Source organism: Lutra lutra, chromosome 8 (genome assembly GCF_902655055.1).
Source record: "Lutra lutra chromosome 8, mLutLut1.2, whole genome shotgun sequence".
Lineage (NCBI taxonomy): Eukaryota > Metazoa > Chordata > Mammalia > Carnivora > Mustelidae > Lutra > Lutra lutra.
Window position 1 is genome coordinate 137,834,789 of NC_062285.1, and position 26,216 is coordinate 137,861,004.

Consider the following 26,216-nt stretch of genomic DNA (forward strand, 5'->3'; position numbering starts at 1 on the left):
ATCATGACCTGAGCAGAAGGCAGCAGCTTAACCCACTGAGCCACCCAGGCGCCCCCTAACTCTTTTTTCAAAGAGTAGCTGAACTGCTACCTCCCAGGGTGAGTGGAAGGTTCACATACCACGGTATGTGGGCACGTGCAGGCGAGAACAACTGGGGGGCAGTGCTAATAGGGTTCTTCTCCAGTGGGGAAAAAAATGTTTAAACTTTGCGTATAAATATGTACTCACACACAAACAGGAGATAAATAGTAGTAAAAATCAACTACAAAAGATTCTTGGGGCGCCAGGGTGGCTCAGTGGGTTGAAGCCTCTGCCTTCAGCTCGGGTCATGATCCCGGAGTCCTGGGATCGAGCCCCGCATCGGGCTCTCTGCTCAGCAGGGAGCCTGCTTCCTCCTCTCTCTCTGCTTGCCTCTCTGCCTACCTGTGATCTCTGTCAAATAAATAAATAAAATCTTAAAAAAAAAAAAGAAAAAAAACATGTACCTCTTGAAGGCTTTTAATTTTGTGTTTGGTGCATAACAAACTCAGTTAATGTTTGTCGAATGCATGTCTTAACTGACGTGTCTTTATTTGTTTTGTATTTTTCAAAAGAGAGAGAGACTTCTAGAAAAAGCATCTTACCAAGGCAGAAAGTCTCATTTGGAGAATAAATGTAATCATTTGAGTAGGAAGGAATGCTCACAGAATACAAATAGGCAGGCAAAAATATCTCTCCCCTGTTGCCCCAGTGAGTCAGTTACATGCGTGCTTACCCTGAGATTAATCTTCCATTAACATTGAACTTAATATTGGAAATAATGAGGTGGATTACATAAGCACCCCCCTCTATACCACACCCCTCAATTCTCCTTACTTTATTGTCACTCCAGGTCTCTCTCGCATCTCTCTCCCAAGTTGTGATGAGCACAAATGTAAAATCCAGGAAATGTTGTTTTATAGGGAAAATAGTATGCATAGAGGAGAGATTCAGATAAACCAAAATCTGATCTCAAATCACATCTCGGTTCAGCCACTTTGTAATCTTATGAGGGGACTCAGGCAAGTAATTTAATTTCTTTGAATCTTATTTTCCTCATTTATTAATAAGCAAAGGAGTAATACTGGTCTTAGGGTTTATATAAAGTACTAAGTAACTGTCAGTGAGAGCTGTTATTATGTTGTCCACCTAGAATCACTGTGAAAGTAATTTTAGTCATAACAACCTGTGTACTTTTAAATAATACATAAATGTGATCTCTGATTAGAAAATAAGTTTATTAGCTTCATCACTGAGTTATTTTTGTTTTTCAACATCAATGGTGGTTTAGTGCCTGGGTGGCACAGTCAGTTAAGCATCCCACCCTTGGTTTTGGCTCGCGTCCTGATCTCAGCGTGGTGAGATCGAGCCCCACATTGGGCTCTGTGCTCAGCTTGGAGTCCGCTTAAGTTTCTCTCCCTCAGCCCCTCCCACTCATGCTCACTCTCTCCTTCTCAAATAAATCTTTAAAAAAAAAAATCAATAGTGACCACTGGCTTTTATTCAAGGGTTAAATTAGAATCTAACCTGGAGATGATGCCCTTTCATATTTGTTATGGTTAAAAAAAACACTATGAAAGAATCAAATACTTTTTAATGTTCTGGACATATTCATACGTATATGGACTTGAATATTTATAAAATGTGTATATGTGTGTATACACATACGTGTGTGTGTGTGATATATACACATATCAGAGTTTGGATCATTCACATATCTACAGGAAACTGAGTCTCAGGGAGATTTCTTTTCCAAAGGCTGCACAGCAGTTGCATTACTAGATTCATGGCCCGGCATTGCTAATCTGGTAGCCCGGTTTTCTTCAGCCAGTTCTCTTTGAAATATACTTGGGAATCCCCTTTCTGTTTGGCCTTCTAGTTAGTTCTTGGTTTAGCTTTGACATCCTGCTTTTCTCCCTTACTATGATTCTTGGCCACACGTCCTTCACATAGTCCTCAGAGGTGGCCTATTTCCCAGTGTGGACCATTTTCTAGAACCTTGTATATAACCAGAACTTTACATTTCCTTTTTTCTTTCTTTTTTTTTTTTTTTAAGATTTTATCTATTTATTTGAGAGAGAGAGATCACAAGTAGGCAGAGATGGAGGGGGAAGCAGGCTCCCCACTGAGCAGAGAGCCCGATACGGGGCTCGATCCCAGGACCCTGAGATCATGACCTGAGCTGAAGGCAGAGGCTTAACCCATGGAGCCTCCCAGGCACCCCAACCAGAACTTTTCTTGAATCAGCATTCTGATTCTCTTCATCAGTTGATGAAGCTCTCCAAGTTTTGTTTCAGCTATTTTGATATTATCCTCACAAGTCAGAATTCAGTCTTAGGTCTGTGCTCAGAATACTTAATGTGTTCGTGATGTCGTGGGGTTCTGGGGAGGCCAGCAGACTCCCCTGTACAAACCAGCAGGAGCAACTACTGGGCCAGAGAGGCTCCCCTTCCTAGAGCATTGTTGGACTACTTGCTACGGCATTTCCTTCTTTGATAAGGAGAAAGACCAGGTTCATTATCATGAGCTATACAACCTGACATGATTTGACCCTGACTACCTGCCCAGCCCGGGGTCCTGCCAGTTGCCCATCGCTTCAGCAGCCCGCTGTGCTAGCTCTATGCTTCCAAGCCTGGGCTTGTGAGATTCCCTGGGCCTAGAATTCACTTTGGGTGCCCATCAGCCTTCAGTCTAGCTCCCTCAGGAAGCTGTTCCACTTACACCTGCCCTGTGTCCTCCTTGCTGCTGTGATTATGTCACTTTCACTAACTCACTGAGGTCAAGGAGTTTTTTTTATCATCTCTCTAGGCCAGCACACAGTGGGTGCTCAACACGCTTAAATCCTTTTGCATTTACACACCCACTTCACCAAAAGTAGAAGCTTTACAGAAATTGCAGATTTGTCCAGATTTTCCAGGATAACCTGGATTTCAAAAATATCTTGTCCCATTGTGAGGTGATATGTCCCTTCTAGTTGCCATTTTGACAGATTGCGTGAAAGTTGCTTTGGGGAGCACTTCAGGGAATTGATGCCAGTTTTTTAAACTGCCAGAGTGGTTAATGGTTGAAGAGGTACAGGGGAGTGGAAGATTTTGTCCATGCACTTGTGAATTACAAAATATCAAAAAAATTTTCAAAAATATAACTTACTATATTTAATGTGGCAAACTAAAAATGTTTATATGTGAGAAACCTACTCTTATACTAAGACATCATCAGCACATATCAGAGATTTATTAACATTATTAGTGAAAAAACCATCAGGATGACAAAGCTGGGTCAAAGGAAAAGGTAAAGGAGATATTTATGTAGTTTTTAAAAAAAGGATGCAGGAATAAGATTGCAAATTTAGTTGCAAAACTGGTTACTGTCTTACAGGGCAATAAAAATAAAGCCTTCGAGTTTATCTTTTTTAAAATTGTTCACAGCTTACCAGTTTTCTATTACATGAACATCTAACTTTACAGAATGTGGGTCTAATCTGTGGTAAATAAAAGTCAGACAAATTTATGTTTCTAGAGCATCAGATGACCTTGATGTAGTCAGGATAGACATGGCTACCTCTAGTATGACTCTAAAAGGACATTTTTTTTTTGCCTTATTTTTAAGTTTCAGATAATTTTCCTTCCCGCCCCCCTTTTTCTTTTTCTTCTCTCTCTCTCTTTTTTTTTTTTTTTTAAGAGAGTGTGTGCTGGTGTCGTTTGGGAGTGGGGCGGCAGAGAGAGAGAGAGAGAGAGACTTATAAGCAAGCCCCACGCCCAGTGCAGAGGCAGGGCTCAGTCTCACCACCCTGAGATCTGAGCTGACACCAAGAGTGGGATGCTTAACCAGCTGAGCCACCAGGCTCCCCTCAGATAATTTTTCTAAACAAATAAATCACAGCTGGTTTCAAGAGCTCAAAGATGTCTGGATCTGAGGTAGAGAAGCCGGTTGAGAGTAATCCTTAAGTGGTTTTGAAATGGAATTGTGAAATTCAGACGGGAAGAGAGGGTGGTAAAGAGCAGAAAAGGTGGGGCATGGGAGTCACAGAGAAGGCTCTGTTCCCTAACCCTGCCAAAGACATGTGCAGAAAAGGGTGTGGGTATTTTCCCCAGGTGAATGATGAGCTAAGGTGAGTGGGAAGTGAAATCCCTTGGAGTGGGAGGGAGCAATCGGTAGGAAGCTTTGTCGCTTGTGTTTTAGAGATTTGATTTGATTTGAAAGACTGTTGGACCAACAAGATACTCGAAGAAGACAGTTGTTACTGGGTAGGAGGTTGCGGTTGAAATCAAGGCGGAGTATGGAAATTAAGCAAGGAAACTCTGATACCGTGAAAGGAGACCTGCCAGAAGTTCATAGTAAACTTCTGGCAGAGGAAAGAAACAGAAAGAGCAGTTGAAGGTCGTGCTGAAGATCATTGTCCTGGTTGAAACTGGGAGCTGCTCTGGGGACCAGCTGTGCCGAACATAGGAGGCAGGACTGGCCAGCTCAGCTGGGACTCTGAGGCTGCCCCTAACAGCCAGCCGGGCAGACAGGGAGAGAGCCAAACAGAGCAGACAAGAATGCCATTTGAGAATGACTTCGCTTCCTTTTGTGCTTTCTTTTTCTCTTAATTTTCATCTAGCTCATTATGTAATACTTGATATATGCAGTGATACATAAGTGTGTGTTATGCAACACAAATGTTTGAGAACCTCCACCTCCCTGCCCAATTTTCCTTTGTGGTTTCTTTGTAAGTAAAAAGAGTTTACTCATCCCTCGCCTAAAACATAGGATGCCTGAGTCACTAGTTTGCCATCCGGTGTCATTCAGCCCTCCTCCGGACTCCCTGTCCCCCAAGAAGGTGACCCAGAATTCCCTCAAAGTACATGATGCTATCCCTGTGCTATGAGCTTCTTAGCAAATGGGCCCCCTGGTGTTTGGATTGGTTTTAGGCACCAGTTTGCCTCTTAACTATTGTCCCTATGCTCTTTACAGTCTTGCATTTCAGGGTTTCTACGCAGAAGGGTGTAGTTGACAGCCCAGCTTCTGAACTGCTCTTCTGGTGACCTGAGGGGGGGGGTAACTCATTTTTCAGGTCCTGAGAAAGCAGCGGGGATTACACATAGCAAAATGGTGGAGAAAAGAAAAGTTATCTCACTGTTGACACTCAGGTTTTATACTAGTCTGCATTTGATTTTTTCTTTTTTAATTATTAGAAAAAACAAATCCTAGAGAAAGGTAGGAAGGAAGGAGGGAAGATAGGATCATCAGCTTGAATTCAGGATACTTGTTTCTTTCTTTTTTCCCCCAGGATACTTGTTTTTTAAGAAGCTTGCTTGTTGGGAATAAACTTTTGTGCTTATCTCCCTCTCAGTCAGTGGTTGTGGTCCCTCTGATTCCCAGCAGCCTACAGACATCACATACCACATTTATTCAGTGTTCTTATGTTGTTGGGCAGGTCTGATGTAGGGCAAGATTAAATAAACAACACTCCATGAAGAAGGTTTAGGTGAATATCCTAATCTTGGGGATGCGGGACCTTTTCATTGTAACACAAAAACCATATAATTTCATTACACAGTATTAGCATTTGTGTATAGGCTGTTCTGCTGTAATGCAACGTATCCGTTCCTAAAAATCCCCACACTGAGCAAAATCATGTAATGCAAACCACAGCGTGTGAGGGAAGTGGGATTTGGGTGACAACACTCAAAATCTTCAGCGGTAACAAAAAGAAAATAAAAAGACTGGAAGCTAAGAACCTAATAAAACAGCTCAGTTTTACAGATACTTAGTGGGTAAGAAACACAGAAATACCACAACAGATAGGACCCCTTACCTTAAAAAAGATCTGAGGTTTGCTTGTGGAAGTGGGCGTTAGTATTCGAGCTCCTGTGTAGTGATGGGCGGAGGGCAGTCTACAGTCCAATGGAAAGTTCTGGTCCCGATGTGGATGGTTATGGTTCGTAACACGTGCAGTGAGCTGACGAAGCTGGCGGATGTTTGAGGTGTGCGCCTTTGCTCATTTCGTGTACTCCTGTGTGGCTCATTTCAGCTGGGAATGTTTTTGCATTTTCTAGTGTTTCTCTCATGCATAAGTAAACACAGAATTCACGATAGGCCCAAATTGTTCCCTGATAAATCCAAATGCACTGGAACAAATTCAGATTTTCAAAACAAGAGTCCAAGCAAAACTGTCAAAAAACCCTGCCATGAATAGCATGCACTAGGCATTCCCGAGGGCCAGGCCCTGTGCCTTAGAGTCCGTGCACGCGCGCTCTCAGCGTCCCCGCCAGGTGGGTGTAATTTCAGCCTCGTTTTATAGGTGAGAAAACTGTGGCCCAGAGAAGTAAAACTTTAAGTTATAGGGCTAGGGCATGATAATTTAACCCCGTGCCATTTTTTTTTCTCAGCAACTTTGTCTTTTTAAAGATTTTATTTATTTATTTGAGAGAGATTAAGAGAGAAGAGCACACAGGAGCAGGGCGCAAGGGAAAGGCAGGGGAACAGAAGGAGAAGGAGAAACTCCCCACTGAGCAGGGAGCCTGATTTTGGGGGTGGTGCTTCATCCCAGGACCCTGAGATCTTGACCTGAGCCTGAACTTAACTGACTGAGCCACCCACGTGCCCCTCTTTTTTCTCAACAAATTTAAAGAAAAATAAAGTGGATGGTATGTCAGCTGTACATCAATAAAAAAGAATAACATTGTGGCAGACATTTGCACATATATAAGGAGGTTATACCCACAGTGTATGAAATTTTTTCGGATCAGTAAAAAGAAACAAGTAGCCCTATAGAAAAATGCACAAAGGTCAAGGGCAGGCAGTTTACAAAGGGAGAAATACAAATGGCCAGTAAAATGGGCAGGGAGACATCCAGCCTCATTTAGCGCTCATTCGTGCAAGCCAAAACAGTTTGATGTCATTCTTTCCCCACCATCTGAATGACAGAAACAGATGTGGGGAAATGCTGTGGGGAAAAGCATAGATTGTTATAGCCTCCCTGAAGCACATAAACCTGTCCTTTGACCCCGCCATCAATTTCTAGAAGTTTATCCCAATCATCAGATCAATGGGAAAAGATTTTTCTAAGAGTTGTTAACACTGGGGGCACCTGGGCGGCGCAGTCGGTTAAGCGTCCAACTTCTGCTTTTGGCTCATGACCTCAGGGTTGTGAGATCGAGCCCCACGTCGGGCTCCATGCTGCTTGAGATTCTCCATCCCTCTCTCCCCTCCATAAATAAATCTAAAAAAGAAAAGAAAAGAAAAGTTGTTAATGCTAAAAAATGGAAAATAGCCATTTGTCATCACTAAGTGGTGAAATTCTAGGGTGTCAGTACCACATGTTACGATGCATACTTGGGACTCTCCCAGAGAACGCTGTCGTAGCCGTAATGGCTGACACGGAACACTTCCCATGTCTTACTGAATAAGGGGGGCAGGGTGCAACAGAGCATCTTCAGTGCGATCCCACTTTTGTAAAACTGTCCTTACACATGTGCACCTGCGCGTGCAAGCAAGCCTTGCTCTTAGGAAGGACACATCGAAACATCGACAGTAGATGTCTCAGGGAGGTGGAATTGCAGATTTTTTTTTCCTTTAACTTTTTTCTAAATTTTTTCCATAGTGTGACTTTTATGATTTTAAAAAAAGAAAGTTATTTTAGAACATTATCTGACACAAGGCAGTAACAAAATACAAAATCTAAGAAGAATAAATGACCTTTGTGACGTCTCTTAGAGCCTATCTGGGCTAGGTAGCAGATGCCCAGTGAAGGATTGTTGCCTGACTGACTATGCAGTTTGGAGACTGTGTTACCTCATTTGGGCCTTTAGACTCTGTATCCTGGCCAGAATTAATCTGCCCAGGTTTTGGGTCACCTTACTCTCAGGTGAATGCGCTAGCTGCGCCAGGCAAAGTGCTTGGTGGTTGCAAGCTCCGCGAAGTGCACATGAACTTGGGGTCTCTCTGGATGAGGCTCTGGATGGCTGCAGTGCACAGGTGACAGCCACAGCCTCTGATTTGGGCTATGAACTTGAGCTTTTAAAGAGCTCAAAACCCAAGTGTAGTTTCTTGGGGCCCAACTTACTTTATTTAGCAGACTTATCCCTTACTTTAAGCAGCAGCTAAAAAATGGGACTGTGGCCCGTTTGGGGAAGGTAACCGCTGGGAGCACCCTGCCAGGTAAGCTCAGGTTTGCAGGCCTAGGGGCCTCCCAGGAGGCCCGAGTCTGGCCTTCCACTCTAGGGACCGCAGCTTGTCGTGCAGGATCTGGAACTTCATTTTCAAAGCCCCACAAAACCTGTGCCTTCTCCCACGCCTCTCTTTTCTGGGTTTCATGGCCCCCGGCGGAAATGAGAGCCGGTGTCATTGTGGCACTCCAGTGATTAGAGCAGCAAACACAGACATTAGGATTCTCCCACGGGGCGTGGCGTGGAGCGTTAGAGCAAAACTGCACCCAGGGTGGGCTTTCCGCGCCCCAGTTCTCCTGGCCTCGTTCTGGCTGGCAGGGCGTCCCCTCCTCTGTCACTGCAGACCAGATGGGGTCCCGGGAAGGCCCAGAGTGCCCTGCTGGAGCAGGGGCTCAGGGAGCCTCTTCCCATTACTTCTTCCTTCAAATGCTTGGTCTTAAGGGGCCCCTCTGCGCCGCTCAGCCCCATGCCTCTCCGCCTGGCTGCAGATAACACCGCTGGAGCTTGTCATGTGTGGGTTGGAAAGGATTTATTTTTTTAATTTAAGCCACCGCATCCCATCTGCCTACACACTCTTAACCTGCTTTGTGAACAAGCTTTGTGACCTCTGCTGGTTATTTCTCTGTGCCAGCCCATGTCTTTCTCCAAGAAAGGTTTTGGAGAACACTCGACCAGCGAGATAAGTGGAGCCAAGTGCCCAGGAGCTCGGTGCTCCGGAATGACCACTAACGGCGACCTTTATAAAGGTCCGCCTCTCACCAAGCACTCTGCACAAATGACTGTATCAATCCCCACAACAAAGAAGCCACGTGTTCTTAAGGCAGCCTTCCCTGGTGAGGAAACCAGGGTGTGAGAGGTGACTTGCTCACGTTCACACAGCTGTGTCGGTGGCACCTTGAGACCCAGCTGGTGCCAAAGTCTGTGCCCTGTCTGCCAAGTCTCTGGCCTCTGTTGCCTTGTGCCCTCCTTAGCTTTCCATGGATTGAAACAGTCAATCAGGGAGTGATGTTTTTTGGGCTCACAAAGCCGGCCTCTGTGTTGATCCCCCAGAGTAAGAACTTTATGGGAATTCTGGAAAGCTCAACAGATTCTTCGGTTTCTCTTAAGCATTTCCTTAAAAGTTTTTATAAATCTTTTGTTGTGCTTGGACTGTGTCAGCAGTAAAGTGTGTTTTGTGGAAATTCTGTGCTGATTTTAAGGACGTTTCTTAGTTTAATCACGCACAAGGAGTTGCTGGGTCCCAGTTAACAGTATTTGTGGCAATGTGCCCATTTCTCCTTCCCACACACAGCAGGCTGAGTGTCAGGGGGACACAGCAGTGTTGAGGTGTTGGTAAATAATACTGCCGCACAGTGTAATCCTTCATCTGACAGGATGCCATTTTGCCAGCGGGTTGAACTGATCAAACGCTGGAAGTACTAACTGCTGAGCTTCAGCCGCCCCATGAAAGTCCCTAGGAGCTTTCTGTTTGCCTGACCTAAGGCTCTTCATAGCCCAGACCCATTAGTGCGCGCGCGCGCGCGCGCACACACACACACACACACACACACACACACACAGTGTTAGGGACCTGGGAGGGTGGGAGGGACTTGGTGGTGGAGGTTTGGGGGAATGAGAAGAGTTGGTATTTCTTTTTCGTTTGGGGTATTTTGGTGGTTAAGTCAGAGCATCGTGTTTCCTTGAATGTTTAGCTAAGGAGGAGGGTGTACACTTTGGGAACAAGCAGTAGCTTCTTGGGAATGTATTAGGAAAGGGGAAGTCATGGAAGCAACATGAAGAACCATAGGTCTGAAAATAGCTGGCACACAGCCGAGGCCCCAGACTTCGGATGGGGACCAGCTCTGTGGGGAGGCAGGAGTCATGAGAGATGAGTTTTAGTTGTGGATTAAGTTGGGTTTTGGTAAATTTCAGGGAGGATGAAGTAGGGGAAGAGGCCCTGGAGGCAGGCTTGAGGCCTTTGGGCTAGGGACTTAGGGCCCCAGCTACTTGGAACATAATCTAGAAGGGGGCCATGGTCTCCAGGTGGACACATCCCTCTGGTCCCACAGACTCCTTGCTCAGAGAGAAGGGCCCAGCCCGAAGAGGGCCAGAGTGGGGGCTAAAGCATGGGGGCTCTGGCCCAGCCTTCCGGCAGTGAGTGCCCTGTGGGAGAACGTTCACCTGGGAGACAGAGAACTGGTTCTGATCCTCGCTGTGTCCTGATGAGCTGGAGGACCTTGGACAAGTTATTTCCCTGTTCTGGGCTTCAGTTATGTTTCTTTTTTTTTTTTTTTTTAAGATTTTTATTTATTTATTTGACAGAGAGAAATCACAAGTAGGCAGAGAGGCAGGCAGAGAGAGAGGAGGAAGCAGGCTCCCTGCTGAGCAGAAAGCCCGATGTGGGGCTCAAACCCAGGACCTGGGATCATGACCTGAGCCGAAGGCAGTGGCCCAACCCACTGAGCCACCCAGGCGCCCCCAGTTATGTTTCCATCCACTCCACCCCTAAAGTGCCTAACTCGGAGGCCATCAGCTTCATCATCCTTGAGTGTTCCTGCTGGTACCAGCAGTGCCCAGGGCTGTGTCCTTTTTGGAGAGAAGGCCGGGGGCAAGGAATGCTGCTGGGCTGAGAGCGGATTGGGGTCTGGCACGACTTTGCAGCCAGACCCTCCTGACCCCTGCACTCGGGCTCTGTCCGGGGGAGCAGTGCTGAGACTGGAGGTGGCCTCACACCTGAGGCTGCTGAACTCAGCAATTCCCGCTTTCCACCCCACGGTCCCCAGTTGTGAAATGAGACGGGCAGTAACCTCTAAAAGCAATACTCACCTGGCACAGAGGGAGCTTCTGTTTGGCCTGATATAATCAGGAAAGTTGGTGGAAAGGGCCTAGAAGTAGGGTGGGGAGAGAATTTCAGAGACGGGAAGTCCTGTGCCTTTGTCCCTTGGCCGTCTAAGCCCATTCGTTGCCTCCTGAGAGGTCCAAGAGGGTTTCCTGACCCACTTCTGCTCTGGTCCCAGGAATGCTTTTTGCTTTGCATGCCTCCATTTCTTAAGCAAATTTGGACGTTAATAGATCTTTTGTATGGCAATAAAATTACTCCTTTTTGTTTATTCACAGAGATGCTGCAGTTCGTCAGCAATCAAGTTGGAGAGTTCCCTGACTTGTTCTCAGAGCAGCTGTGTAGCTCCTTCCCCGGTGGTGGTGGTGGTGGTGGCGGCGGCGGTGGCGGAGGCAGCGGGGGCAGCAACAGTGGCGGCAGCAGCAGCAATGGGGGGGCCGGAGCGGGGGACCCCTCCATGCAGCAGCGGTCCTTCAGCCAGGTCCCTTTACCCGCCTTCTCTCCCTCGGCCGCCTCCCCCCAGGCGCCAGCCCTGCAAGTCAAGGTCCCCCCCAGCACGGTGCCCACCCCGCCTCGGGCCGCTCCTGTGCTCCAGCCTCGCCCCCAGCCCCCGCCGCCGCCCCCCGCGCAGCTGCCGCCGCAGACAGTGATGATCACCCCGACATTCAGCACCGCTCCCCAGACCAGGATCATCCAGCAGCCTTTGCTGTACCAGAACGCAGCCACCAGCTTCCAAGGTGATTCAGAAGTCAGAGAGCAGAGTGACTGGTTGCTTCAGAAGTTTCTGGGCCAGTTTGCAGACGCTTCTGAGGTCAAGGGTTCTGCCCTCTTCAGGGATGACCGAGTCTGAATGAGTTTGGGGTCACTGGCGGCAAGGACAGGAATAGTTCACACTCTATGTGTCCTCAGACACCCTAGTATCCGTCATGCCTGCTTCGAGGACCCTTGGTGGAAGCGTCTAACGAGCAGAGTAGACACAGGGCCGCACTGGTAACTAGGGCTAGAGGCTTGAGTGAAATGAGTCCAGAGACTTACCCAAACACCAAATCCTGGCGCCTGGAGCTGGAGAACCATTCATTCAGCAAACATCTCCTGAGCAGCCACCGCAGAGAATGTGACTTAGAGCAGGGGCTCGGGCTCTGGCTCTGCACAGCAGGCCTCGCGCGGGCCTCAGTGCGTGCGAGTGACCCTCCGTGTCCTGTTACACCCCGTGCCCGTGTGGCCGGGAGCCCTGGGCGGGATACTTGGAAGTTCAAGGGATCTGACGGTTCTCTAGTGCGCTGCTGAGGGCTTTGGGGCTGCAGAAAGGCAGCAAAGCGGAGTCGGTCATCCCAGAGTGCGCTTTCTCTTCCTTCCATGAGAAGGAGTGAAGCTTGGTACGATTGTAGGTTCCTTGGATTCTGAATTCCCTTGCTGGGTGCGGTCATTGGCCGATTAACTCCCTGCACCTGCACCCCAGCACTCAGAGTAATAAAACAATCTGTTCCCGTTCCCTCAGAAATTGATGCAGCCCTCATGGAATGTTCTTGTTATCTAGACCAGCCTGCAAACGGCTGTGCACGTCTTCTTCAGCAGCAGGTGGGGAGTCGGGACCGCTCTGGGGCGCCCCCCCCCACTTGTTGCTGCAGCTGCGGTGACCGTGCATTTCTCCTCCGTGTGACTTTTCCCTCCTCTTCTCCCAAGTTCTTCAGCCTCAAGTCCAGAGCCTAGTGACATCCTCCCAGGTGCAGCCGGTCACCATCCAGCAGCAGGTGCAGACAGTGCAGGCCCAGCGGGTGCTGACACAGACGGCCAACGGCACACTGCAGACACTCGCCCCGGCCACGGTGCAGACGGTCGCCGCCCCCCAGGTGCAGCAGGTCCCGGTAGGTGGCCGCTGAGAAGTCGGGAGGCCCAGGTAGAGGCTGGGAGCTGGCCTTTGGTCGAAGAGGTGGTCTGCATACTACGAAGGAACAGCAGCATGTAAGGGAGCAGCATTTGGGGTGCCTGGGAGGCACCCCTGAGCCGGGTGTGGAGACCTGGCTGAGACCGCCTCTGTGGATATACGCTGGCCCTCGCGCAGACTCAGTCAGTGGAGGTGGTTTATTCTAGTGACACACAGAACGGGCATAAAACTGGAAGGAGATGTGCCAAGATGTTTATAAGTCACTTATTATAGTGGACTGTAGTTACTAACAAGGTCACTTATCTTTGGGGAAAAAAAAAATCCAGGTTTTTTCCTTTCTGCTTCTCAGCCATGTTCCTGGCTTTCCTGAGTTTGTCCAAAATCAGAACCCCCCCTTCCTGTCCTCTGTCTCCGCCCCCCCAACTCTGCTCCTGCCAGGCCCTGGCATTGCTTTTCTCGAACCCTTCCAGTCTTAAAACCTAAGACCCTTCAGCTCTACTCCTTCTCCCTCTCAACCCCGCTGTCAAGCTGTGTTCTCGGTTTGAGGAAAATGTTATATTTTTTTTTTCATTCTTTCCTGGAGGGAGTCTGTGTAGTAAGAAGCTAAGGCAAAATAGGAAAATAATACTGCCTTCCTTTCTCCTTTTCTTCATTCTCCATCCAGGTCCTGGTACAGCCTCAGATCATCAAGACAGATTCCCTTGTTTTGACCACACTAAAGACAGATGGCAGCCCTGTCATGGCCGCGGTCCAGAACCCAGCCCTCACCGCCCTCACCACCCCCATCCAGACAGCTGCCCTTCAAGTACCAGTAAGAGCCGCCTGCCTTCCTGCCCTCCCCCCTCCATCCCCTCCTCTCTTGGAGGTGTTGGGCCCCAGAGATGTTAACAAAACCTCTACAGAATGGGCAGGGGCAGAACCCCTGTGGAATGTGTCAGATTGCAAATACCGCCCCCTTTTAGGTTTTTTTTCCCCCCTTGAGAAGTACCATCAGTGCATGTAATGTGGGAGTACTGGGGACTCTGAGGGAGGAGAGAGGAGTAGCAGAGTATCCCTGGTTCCTGGGTAACGGCTTCACCCAGGGCTGTCTGCCTCTAGGTCCCACTGATGGGGGTTTGGCTTCTGAAGGAGCCCAGGCCCACCAGGAAAGGAGGGGCTGCAAGGCGAGGGACAGGGAAGGCCCCGTCCTTGGGCTGCAGGGTCACAGCCACTTCAGCGGCTTGTAGCAAAAGAGTCCGAGAGAGTGAGAGGTGATCAGAATTCGAGACTAAGCTTTATTCATAAAAGCCAAAAAGTGGAAACAACGTGTCCAAAATGAACCATTGCTACATACAACTGCCGAACCTCAGAAATAGTACGTTGAGCAAAAGATGCCTGTCCCAGAGGAGCTCACGCTGGGGATGCCGGTACATGAAGTTCGAGAAGAGGCAGAACTAAGCTGTGGTGTTAGAGGTCAGAGCAGCGATCACAAGTGGGGGAAGGGGTAGGTGGACTGGGAAGAGGTACCAGCGAGCTTTCTAAGGGGATAGAAATGGTCTGTGTCTTGGTCTGGGTTGTCTTGGTTACACACGTGATATCCATACGTAAAAATGCATCAAGTTGGGGCGCCTGGGTGGCTCAGTGGGTTAAGCCTCTGCCTTCAGCTCAGGTCATGATCTCAGGGCCCTGGGGTCGAGCCCCGAGTCGGGCTCTCTGCTCAGCAGGGAGCCTGCTTCCCCCCCACTCTCTGCCTGCCTCTTTGCCTACTTGTGATCTCTCTCTCTCTGTCAAATAAATAAATAAAATCTTTTTTAAAAAAATGCATCAAGCTATACACTTAAAATGTGTGCTTTTTATTATGTGAGAATTATTTTTTAATGGTTAATGAAGTTCACTGGCCATTTGGATATTGAGGCCATTTATTGAAGAAAATAAAACTAAAATTGGTAAAAATAGAAACGGGGAGAGAGCAGATTTGAGGAGAAAAGGGGGAGCCTCTACAGTTGGCCTGTTTACTGGAATGGCTCTAGCCCTTCTGCCCTTGTGCTTTTTGATAGCCAAATTATATAAGGAAATACAGCAAGTGACTTCACTGTCATGTGAGAGGAAAAGATAGATCCTGCACCAGGAGAAGGCTTTCCTTGAGGCCAGAATGATACGGTGCAGTGTACGTGAGTTCACAGGTGGCTCATGGTTTGCCAGCAAAACAGGAATCCTATGATTTGTTTCTGGTGTCCTTAGATCAAAGGTTAAAACATACTTATCCACGTTAATCCCATTGTGGTGTGATTTGTTGACAGTGGTTCTGAAGGAGGTGTAGGAGCTCAGATACCGTGGCTCCTGAGGCTTCGTGGGGCCTGATTTGGTTCAGCCACGAAGAGTGTCAGACCAGGCAATGGCACAAGGCCAAGGCCAGCAGGTCTCTGTTCTGGGATTGCTTTACTCCAACTAGCCCCAGGGTAATTCTGCCCTGTGTCTCTGCCTGTTCTAGACTCTGGTGGGCAGCAATGGGACCATTTTGACCACAATGCCTGTGATGATGGGGCAAGAGAAAGTGCCCATTAAGCAGGTACCTGGGGGAGTCAAGCAACTGGAGCCCCCCAAAGAAGGAGAAAGGCGAACGACCCACAACATCATCGAGAAGCGGTACCGCTCCTCTATCAATGACAAAATCATCGAGTTGAAGGACCTGGTCATGGGGACAGATGCCAAGGTGGGTGCCGAGCAGCGACCATTTCATGTGCCATCACCTCCCCTCTCTCTGTCTTTGCCATAGGAATTTAGGAGAACCCACGTCCAAGTGAATGAACGTAAGGATGGTTAGAGGTGCTTTCTTACTAAAGCGTCTTGGGTTTTGTTTTTTTATCCAAGATTATAAAATACTAACCAACATAAGGGAACTGGTGGGGGTTGGTAAGGCAGCAGCCTGCCTGGACCTTTGCTCTGCAGTGACCACAGGTTCCAGTAGCACAAGCGGAGGGATCTGTGCTGCAAGATGGCGGCCAGGTGCGGGGCTGGGTGTACCTTGGAGTCGGCTGGTGGCGTTGCTGACACAGGTTTAGTTGTGTTCGCGAGTGGTTAGCAATAGTTCTACCTTTTTAGGGACGAGAGAAGATGGAGATTAGGTCTTTAACCAGCAGCAAATAGAGGGAATAGATTGTTCATTGTTTCAGGTATTTCAGTGAATTTATCTTCTGTCACATAGATTTTTTTTTTAACCTGTTATCTGTTTATCTTCATCATCTCTATTTTGGAAGACAATTTTTTTTCCTTATTAGCCTATAGACCGGAAATGTGCTAATTGAACTTTCCTTAAGATAGTTAGCCAACAGTGCTCTGGTATTTTTGTTGTTTGCTTTCTTTAAAGTTTGTTTTGGTTCTAGGATTATTCTAAGAGGAGTACTAGCTAATCTGTATTTCCAGTGTCACTGTGCCCCAGACTGGGGAGGGGGGCTACTCTCTGTACAAGTATTATTTCATTTTGCCCTCACTGCACCCCTGTGACTCATATATCATCATTATCCCCATTTTAAGGACAAGGAAAGCAGGGTTCAGAGATCCTGAGTGACTTGTCTTGGGTCGCACAGCTAACCCGTGAGCGAGCCGGCACCGCAGCCCGGAGCCCTGCTTTCACCCACAGGCTCTGGGCCTCAGCCCTCTCACTGTGTTTTCACTCACCTTCCTTCCCAGATGCACAAGTCTGGCGTCCTGAGGAAGGCCATCGACTACATCAAGTACTTGCAGCAGGTCAATCATAAACTGCGCCAGGAGAACATGGTGTTGAAGCTGGCGAATCAAAAAAACAGTGAGTGTGCTCATCGGAAGAAGGGTTATCAGACCTTCTGCTTGTAGAAGTCCTGTGCTGGGCCCTGCGGAGGGCCCAAGGCCGTGTACAAGGCGCCTTCAGGGGTGAAATGGGAAAAAGGACCGTGGGCCCCTCCCCCAGCCCAGCCCTGGCCTAGGCACCAGCGCGGGGTGGGGGGGCTCTGGAGAAACAGACCATTTGCTAGATGCGGTTTTCTTTGCAGAGCTCCTGAAGGGCATCGACCTAGGCAGCCTGGTGGACAATGACGTGGAGCTGAAGATCGATGACTTTAATCAGAATGTCCTTCTGATGTCCCCTCCGGCCTCTGACTCGGGGTCCCAAGCTGGCTTCTCCCCTTACTCCATCGACTCAGAGCCAGGAAGCCCTTTGTTGGATGATGCAAAGGTATGAGCTTTTGAAATCCTCTGATCCCTGGAATCTCTCCCATCTCTCCCAGCTGAACTGTGGAGACGCTGCCAAGGGGGGGCCAGGCCAGGCGTTGAGAGGACCAGGGAAGGAGAATAAGAATTCTGTGACGTTAGGTCCTGCTGCGTCCCCCACAAATTCCACTTAACTGGTTCAGTGTAGTCCAGTTTAAGTGGTCCTTGGTGCAGGAGCCCGTCTGAGAGGAGTAGGGGCCAAATCCAGAACGGGAACGCACAGCAGCTGTTGCGCTGCCTGCAGCGCCTCGTTACATCCCTCGTTCGGAGCGGACCTGGCAAGACTGTTGTTTGAGGTGGTTGAGTCGGTATAGGGCAAGGCTGCCTCTGGGTCCTCTTCTGGAAATGATTACAATTTGCAGCCTGACAAGTAACATTCCAACCAAGGGCCATTAATTGTCCAAGAAAGCCCCTGGCGATTGTGGTTTAATGGAATTAGCCAAAAGAGGCTCGAGCCTAATGAACTAGCCCTCGGAACTGGTGGAGTCTACTGGCAAGTTCCCATTTTGAAAGTGCAGACTTCCCTTCTAGCCTGTTTTGGGTCATACTGTTTGGAGTATCATGTACCTAATTTTACTGAGGAAGCTCTATTCTTGAAGTACTTTATAAATGTGATTCTGTTTGGTAACAGAAGGCCATGTGACATATACATTGAATTAGCTAGGCATCTGTCATCAGAAGAAATTTTCAGATGGCTTTAAAATGTTGAAAAGGAGGGGCACCTAGTGGCTCAGTTGGTTAAGCATCTGCCTTTCAGCTCAGGTCATGACCTTGGAGTCTTGGGATCAAGCCCCTCATCGGGCTCCCTGCTAAACAGGGAGACTCTTTCTTTCTGCCCCTCCCCATGGCTCATTCTCTCTCTCCTCTCTCTCAAATAAATAAAATCCTTAAAAATAAATAGTGAAAAAGAGTGGTGTGGTATGTATGCACTGAGAGTTGGAGGAGACCTGGTCCCAGGCTTCCTCCCTGCCTCTCTGTGGGCGGCTCCCTAGGCAGGCAGGGCTCCTGCCTCCATTCCTCCCTCTGTAAGACGGGGAGGGGAAAAAAAGCAGTGTTACAGTTTTACAGTAGGCAAAGTCCTGTAAATAGACTCATACTGAAGTTGTATGGTCTTTTTTTTTAAGATTTTATTTATTTGAGAGAAAGAGCACAAGCAGGTAGGGTGGGGAGAGAGGGGCAGAAGGAGAGGGGGAAGCAGGCTCCCCATTTAGCAGAGAGCCCCATGTGGAGCTCAAATCCAGGACCCTGGGACCATGACCTAGCCAAAGGCAGATGCTTAACCGTCTGAGCCACCCAGGCGCCCCAGTTGTATGGTCTGTAATTAGTTCTACTGATGTTTATTTATTTATTTTTAAAGATTTTTGTTTATTTTTTTGAGAGAGAGAGCATGAGCAAGGTGAAGTGCAGAGGGGGAAGCAGACTCCCCACTCAGCAGGGAGCCTGATGTGGGGCTCCATTCCAGGTCTCAGGGATCATGACCCGAGCCGAAGGCAGACGCCTAACCCACTGAGCCACCCAGGTGCCCCTGTTGATGCTGAATTTACATGCTTAGATAAAGCAGCTGTTTTATAGTAGCATAAGGCACTAGCGTACAGTATGAAGAGTTCGCTTATGTAACTGTCACTATAATCAAGATATAGAACATTTCCATCTCCACAAAGCTCCTTCGTACACCATGGCTGGTAGTTCCCGCATCCCTCTCCAGCGTCAGACAACTACTGATCTGCTTTCTGTTGTTTAGATTAGATTAGCTTGCCTGTTGTGGAATTATACAGAACCATGCAAAATATTCTCTTGTGTGCTCTATTTTATGAGCAGGACTCCTGTGCCTTTGGTCTTCAGAACATGTTCTTGTCCCAGGTGGCAAGAGGACGAGTGTGCCAGTGTTTGAGAAGCAGCCGAAGAGCTGTGGGCTTCTTCCTTGCCTCCTGCTCTCTTCCTGTCTGACTTCGTAGTCTTTAATTTAAATCTCGCAGTCTGACTCCAGTACATATAAAAGTAAAATGCTGTAAAACCCCACACAGTATTCATTCCAACCTCTCGGCCCTGCTTTGAAGGTCAAGGATGAGCCGGACTCTCCGCCAGTAGCACTGGGCATGGTGGACCGCTCTCGAATTCTGCTGTGTGTCCTCACCTTCCTCTGCCTCTCCTTCAACCCCCTGACCGCCCTGCTGCAGTGGGGAGGGGCCCACGGCTCTGACCAGCACCCGTACTCAGGCTCCGGCCGCAGCATCCTGTCCCTTGAGTCAGGTAGGTAGAGGGCCCGTTGTATCCCCCAAGCACAGGTGGGCTGCTGCAGCAGGGGACAGGCCCCGTGTGTGCACTCTGCTCGGCTTGTGCACCGGGTCCCAGAGGGCTTTTGTACCAGGCCTGCCAGGGATTGGCATAAGTCACATTTTGGAAGTAACAGGGCAAGCCCGAGTTCAGTCAGTAAGAACAAAAGAAATCAGGAACCCACGCTGCTGTTACCATTGGGCTTGGGGATCTGGGGAGGGAAGGTGTCCCTGTTTGAAGGAGGATGTGGCATTTTTGCCCAAGTCTTAAAACCGATGGTCTCACCCCACCTTGACTAACAAGGATTTTTGTCATCTTTGCTATCTAGCTGTGGCTCCTGGCTCCATAGTGACAAGGGCTACAGGGTTCCTATTTAGGCTACAGAACTGTCCCAAATTTGCCTGGGGTGCAGAATAAGGTTATGTCTTAATCCTATGGAAAGCGTTCAGACACTGTTACTAAATGAAGCCATCTTGTTCTCCACGCTTCTGAAAATGAGGTGGAGGGCTCTAACCTGTTAGATGCGGGGGTCAGTTGGGGGGCCTGCTGTCCCCTCGGACTGCTCTCGTGGGCTCCGCTGAGGCATGCCTCTTCAGGTTCTGGAGGCTGGTTTGACTGGATGATGCCAACACTCCTCTTATGGCTGGTAAATGGTGTGATCGTCCTGAGCGTCTTCGTGAAGCTGCTGGTCCACGGGGAACCGGTGATCCGGCCCCATTCACGCCCTTCGGTCACCTTCTGGAGACACCGGAAGCAGGCAGATCTGGACCTCGCCAGGGTAAGGTCTGCAGCTAATAACTCAGCGACTTCTGCCGAGCACCCTGGTGTGTGAAGTGCTGGGGCGGATGCTTGTGGGCGGCAGGAAAGGACCTTGCCCCTGCTGGTCACAGGGCAGCAGAGGAGAGGACCCCTGTGTGCGAATGATTCCACGGTCACAAGATAACCTGTGGTGTGTGTTATCACAGAGGAAGAGGAGAGTGTTCTGGGAGCTGCGGCAGAAGGGACGAGTTGGGCAAGGGAACCTGGGGCTTGAGCCGAGCGGTTGGGGCAGGGATGACCTTCCAGGTGGAGAGGTCATGAGTAGATGGGACTCCTTGGGGACCAGCAGGTAGACAGGTATGTCTGGAGTATAGGATACATTTGGGACAGATGAGGGCTAAAGCTGGTCATGTATCTTGGGCCCAAATTGGAGAGATCGTTGACTAGTAACTGATCTGGGGCTTTTTTTTCCCCAATTCTCTGGAGAACCAGGAAGGTTTTTGAGCAGGGAGATTAGCTGAAAGTTTATGGGAAGGATTCTGGGGCATCTCACAGCATCGAAGGAAGAGTTCAAGGTCACGTCTCAGGAACAAGAGCGGGAACAGTCCTCAGCTGCAGTATACCATGGGCCGACTCTCCCATGGGCTGGTGGTGGTGGGTTGCAGTGCCTGGAGCTGCCAGCCAGGCCGAGAGCTGTGGCTCCTGGACTATAGGTGTGGTTGTTGGAGGCCGACCGCCTGAAGCAGGCCTGTTCCCAGAAAAACCGCATTCCAAGATGTATATCCTAGAGGCATGTTCAGGTCTGTGTTTCATGATTGTCATTTTGGCAGCTGCAGGAAGGATGGGTTGCGGGAAGGGGCATGGAAGCAAGTTAGGGGCTCTTGGGATAGACTGGATCAGAGGCGGTGAGAGCCTGGAATTAAAAGGAAAGACTGATTCAGGAAATGTTGAAGATAGGACGTGAAGTGGAAGTGACTTGGCATTGACTCCGGGGTAGGGGAGGCTGGAGCTGTGGTGGCCTCTGTCTGAGCTGTGCTGCTCAGAAGTACAGTGAGAGGGTCCTGGGAGTGAGAAGGGGCCGGGGGCAGGGTTGAGGTGCATCTGGAACCCGCCCATCAGCCAGAGAGGGGTGCTCCCCTTGTACCGATCGATCCCACTACCTGTGATGATGCCAGAAGGAAGTGCAGCTGTGCCCACTGCAGGACAGGAGAAGGGAGAGGACGGTTTCCTTCTGGTTGCTGGTCATGAGAGAGAGACCTTCACTTCAGGCCCACAGACTCTCCATTGGACCCTCTCAGGTTGGCATAGAGTAGTTTATCGAGATCCTTGGTTCTGGTCGTGTAGCCAGGTGTTTGTCTAAGACGGTGGCTCTCAGACTTAAGCAGGCAACGGAATTACCTGGAGGTGATCAGAACCCCAGAGCTTCTGATTCAGCAGGTGTGGGGAGAGTGGGGCTAGAGCACCAAGGATTTGCATTTCCAGCAAGATCCCAGGGGCTGATGCTGCTGGTCCCCAGGAACCACACTTTGAGAACCGAAAAGCCTAAAAAGTCACATAAGCCTGAAAGATCATCATTTAAATCCATCTTCTCATCTTATGTGTAAAACTACTGTGGGAGGGGCGCCTGGGTGGCTCAGTGGGTTAAAGCCTCTGCCTTCGGCTCAGGTCATGATCCCAGGGTCCTGGGATCGAGCCCCGCATCGGGCTCTCTGCTCAGCAGGGAACCTGCTTCCCCTCCTCTCTCTGCCTGCCTCTCTGCCTACTTGTGATCTTTGTCTGTCAAATAAATAAATTTTTAAAAATCTTAAAAAAAAAAAAAAAAGCTACTGTAGGAAATTCTCAATAGTGTTTGCTCAAGGATAGACCACAGTATAATCCCAATTTAGTAAAAAGGCCAGGAGAAAATACATGAAAATGTCAGTAACCATGGGAGGTAAGGTTACAGGTGATTTCTTCTTACCTTTTCATTGCTTTCTGAATTTTCCCAGACTCTTCAGTGATCATGTGTTACTCTGATCATCTAGGGAGTGAAGGGAAAGTAAAAGTTTTTGTGGTGCAGTCGGCTAGGTGTCTGACCCTCGGTTTCGGCTCCGGTCATGGGCTCAGGGTCGTGAGACAAGACACTGCATCGAGCCTGCCTCTCGGCATTCAGCAGAGAGCGTCTGCTGAAGACTCACTCCCTCTGTCCCTGCCCCCCTCTCTAAAATAAATAAGAACATCTTTAAAAAATAAAAAAAGAAAGCAAAATGAAAAGGCCGCAGCAAGATCGCAGTGAACAATTCCCCCCCCCCCCCCCCCCCCCCGCTCCACTTGCTGCCTTACAGGGGGATTTTGCAGCAGCCGCGGCCAACCTGCAGACCTGCCTGTCGGTGCTGGGCCGGGCCCTGCCCACGTCTCGCCTGGACCTGGCCTGCAGCCTCTCCTGGAACGTGATTCGCTACAGCCTACAGAAGCTGCGCCTGGTGCGCTGGCTGCTGAGGAAGGTCTTCCAGCGCCGGCGGGCCGCCCCTCCGGCCACCGCGGCGGGCTTCGAGGACGAAGCGAAGGCCAGCGCCCGGGACGCGGCCCTGGCCTACCACAGGCTGCACCAGCTGCACATCACAGGTGAGGGGGGCCGCCCCTGCCTGGCAGGCCCCCAGGCCGTCTCCCCACCCTGGCCTGGTTTGCCTGCTCCCTGCCCCGGCCAAAGCCCTTTTCATGCTGCTCTCCTAGAACACCCAGACAGACCTCCCACATCTGTGGCTGCAGACGTGGCTCGTTACCATAGCTCATCGGTTTAAGGCACATGCGTTTTCACATTAACCTCTGTACACTTGGGCCGTGTCCTTCACACAGTGGATGGTGTGTCTGAGTTGGCTCTGTTTTTTCCTTAGTGGTACTTAAATTAATAATAGACTTAAAACGGATGTCACCGTAGATGCAGTGAAATGTCATCCATTTCATTCGGCAAACTCCTGCCCTGATACCTGGCAGGCAGGTCTGCAAGTGAGTTCCGATTTTGGGTGGTGGAGGTAGCAGAAGGCCCCGGTTTCAGTTGCAGGGTGGGGGTTACTATTGAGGGTTTCAGGAAAGGCTTTCTGGAAAGTCTCAGCTTTGCATGACAGGATGGTTCTCCAGCCACGTGGAAGGGGGTGTGCCTTCCAGGCAGCGGGATGACTCTTGAGAAGAAGAGCTTGGTGGTCTTAGAGCCAGCCGGGCAAGGGGCGGGGGGCAGCGGTGACAGGAGCCAGACAGTGATGACACCATCAGATTCTGAAGTGAGCAGATTCGCTCTGATGGCAGGTAGAAGGTAGAGGATGAAGGCTGGCGTCATGGAGGCCAGATGAGAGCAGATGCAGCTGGAGATGAGAGGGGTGGGAGAACAGGCGGAGAGAGAGCAGAAGCTCTCGTTGACAAGAATTGGGGGCCCTGTGGACATGAGGGTCATGAAAAGAGCGGTGAAGACGGTTTCCCGGTTTCTTGCTTGAGAGTCTGGGGGAATGGTGTTGCTGCCAGCAAAGGTGAGGGGAAAAGGCTGGAGAGCAGTTTTCTAGGGAGAAGGGAAGAGTTTCGTTTTGGACACTTGCCTGTGAGAACTGGAGGGAAATGATGCATGGCGGTGGGCGAGCTGGACCTGTGGCCCGAGAAGGTGGCTTGGTCTTTGTCCTTTAGTGAGAATGAAAGCCGAGGCTGCTGATGAGAGGCCTTTGGAAGGGGAACCTCAAGGAACCCAGAAAAACATCACATATCATGGGCAGGCCAGGGGCAGGAATCAGGCGAAGGCTGCCTGAGAGGTTTGGTGCTGGGGGAGCGAAATCAGGGCTCAAGAAGGGAGGTTGCTACGGGGATAACCGCTGAAGGTCAGAAAGCAGCAGTGGGGTGTGGTAACAGGAAGGTGGTGGAAATGCCCTGGTGAGGGAGCTTTGGCCCAGAAACGGGGAGCTAGCAGGCCCCAGGCGTGGAGTGAATGGGAGATGAGACCGTGGGGCCAGCCATGGGGTTTTAACACCTGGGATCATGGTAGAGTTCTGGCAGCGGGTCCCTATCTGCAGACCCGGCTTTGTTCTTCTCTCCCCTCTCAGAGTACGCTCAGGGGATGGAACCAGCTCCCTCCCAGGTCTCTGCTCCAGAGGCTTCGTCCTCCCAGCTGTCTTGTTCTGGAGAATTCCACCTGGGGTGGATCACTCATTCCCTTGAACATTTGCTGAGTGCTCTGTGGGCCTGGCTTTATTCAAGGCACTGAAAGGACAAGTGACTAAAACCTGGTCCTGTCATTGCCCTCCACCTTCCCTCCCCTGAAGAGAGAAAGCCAGATGGTGTCTCCTGGGAGAGAGCAACACCTGATGTCCATGCAGAACAAAGTGTAGGAACTAATAGAAAGATGGGGGAGGCAGGGTGGCCCTGGATGAAGAATGTGGGGCTGACGAGGTCAGGGGGCCTGGCTCGGCCACTGTCTGGACCGTTGACATGGGTCCCCCTGAAGCATAGCCTCCCTGAGCAAAGCTGGCTTGTCCTGGCCCACGCCCAGCCCTGTAGCAAGGACCAAAGCGAGCAACAGTGTGACAGCCTCATGGCCTTGATGGGCCCTCATTGCCCACACAGGGACACTTCTGCCCCTGACTTCAGGGTCACACCACATAACTGCAGCCCTCACACGGAGTGTGTAGGAAGCCTTCCTGGCCTTCCACTGCTAACCCAAGATGTGTCCAACGTCATTGCCATTTTGTTACTTACTCCTCCAAAAGGGGTGTACTTAGATATTATGCGTTCTTTTACAATGAAAATAAATTCACATCATTTTTTTTTTCTTGTTTTTTCAATTTTTATTACCTTTCTCCATGTTTGGAGACGCAAGATGTTTCCCAGAACATGGTTGTGTCTGGAAAGTATCGCAGTACCTACCTCTGAGGCCCCTATAACCACCTGTAAACAGCCCGTGGGCCACATGTGAGGCACTTGACGTGCATTTCCTCTCGGCCCCAATAGCCTGTGAGGTAGAAAGGAACACACAGCTCCTCGCTCACAGAGCCTAGCATCCGAGCCGGGAGCATCCAATGACAGAGTTCAAATACTTTCTCTAGTCCTTGTGCTCTTGCTCTGATTACACTGGAGAACACAGAAAAAAAGCTTGGTTTGGAGGAATCTGTCAACTCAGCGTCTGTTTCTGCCTGCCACAGGGAAGCTTCCTGCAGGGTCTGCCTGCTCTGATGTACACATGGCTTTGTGCGCCGTGAACTTGGCCGAATGCGCAGAAGAGAAAATCCCGCCGAGCACGTTGGTTGAGATCCATCTGACGGCCGCCATGGGGCTCAAGACCCGGTGTGGGGGCAAGCTAGGCTTCCTGGCGGTGAGTACCCTGCAGCTCCCTCCTGCAGACCAGTGCGAGGCGCGCCTTCCCGGCCAGGAGCTAAGATGCAGAAACAGGTGTGGGCCCTGCCTTCGGGGGCCGACTACCTAGACGGGTAGGTACTGAGTCAGTGGGTCTTTTCACAAATTTGAGGCACGAAACAAAGCAGGCCCACAAGATAACAAAACCCCTCCTGGCCCTTATAAGCACAAGCAGGACATTTCAGTGCCTGAAATAGGACGGATTCAGTGAGACAGTGACCCACATTCTAGGGGGTTAAATATATGACCCTTCTGTTCTTCGAGTGGTCGTAAAAATTACTGAGATTTTTATGGTTGTGTCTCCTGGTGTTTTTATTCACACAAAATGTAGTTAGTGCGTATCTTCTATTACTCTCAGTCCAGAAACGGAAAACAGTGCACGTCTTCAAGGAGCTCAGGTCAGACCCGGGGCAGGAACAGCTATTATCAGGCGCCAGCATTGTGCTCGGCATGGGGCCAGCCTTGGGAGTTCACAGTCCTTGTTATCAGCTGGTTCCCCACATCTGCTGACCTCGGGCTTCCTCTTACTCCAGCAGAAAGAGACGTTTTGTTCGGTGCCTGCTTTGAGTAGGCTGCTGAGTACATGCGCTGTGTTCAGCAGAGAGCGATCACATCTCCATTTGTTGCTGTAGCTCAGTCGTGACACTGATGAGCTGATGAATAGGAACGTGCCCTTTGGGGACGCTGATGTTTCCTGAAATGTGTCACCCTTGTCTAG

The 26,216-nt window shown here is 49.8% G+C and overlaps 1 protein-coding gene across 1 annotated transcript in view; it reads left to right on the forward strand.

Moving 5' to 3' along the window:
• Positions 1-26,216, forward strand: part of SREBF2 (sterol regulatory element binding transcription factor 2) — a 61,060-nt gene that overhangs the window by 14,128 nt on the left and 20,716 nt on the right. The window contains exons 2-11 of the mRNA XM_047740100.1: positions 11,268-11,726; positions 12,673-12,854; positions 13,539-13,685; positions 15,345-15,566; positions 16,544-16,658; positions 16,882-17,063; positions 19,156-19,348; positions 19,969-20,150; positions 22,456-22,735; positions 25,288-25,457. Coding sequence (XP_047596056.1) covers positions 11,268-11,726; positions 12,673-12,854; positions 13,539-13,685; positions 15,345-15,566; positions 16,544-16,658; positions 16,882-17,063; positions 19,156-19,348; positions 19,969-20,150; positions 22,456-22,735; positions 25,288-25,457 — 2,132 coding nt within the window. The remainder of the gene's footprint in view (positions 1-11,267; positions 11,727-12,672; positions 12,855-13,538; positions 13,686-15,344; positions 15,567-16,543; positions 16,659-16,881; positions 17,064-19,155; positions 19,349-19,968; positions 20,151-22,455; positions 22,736-25,287; positions 25,458-26,216) is intronic.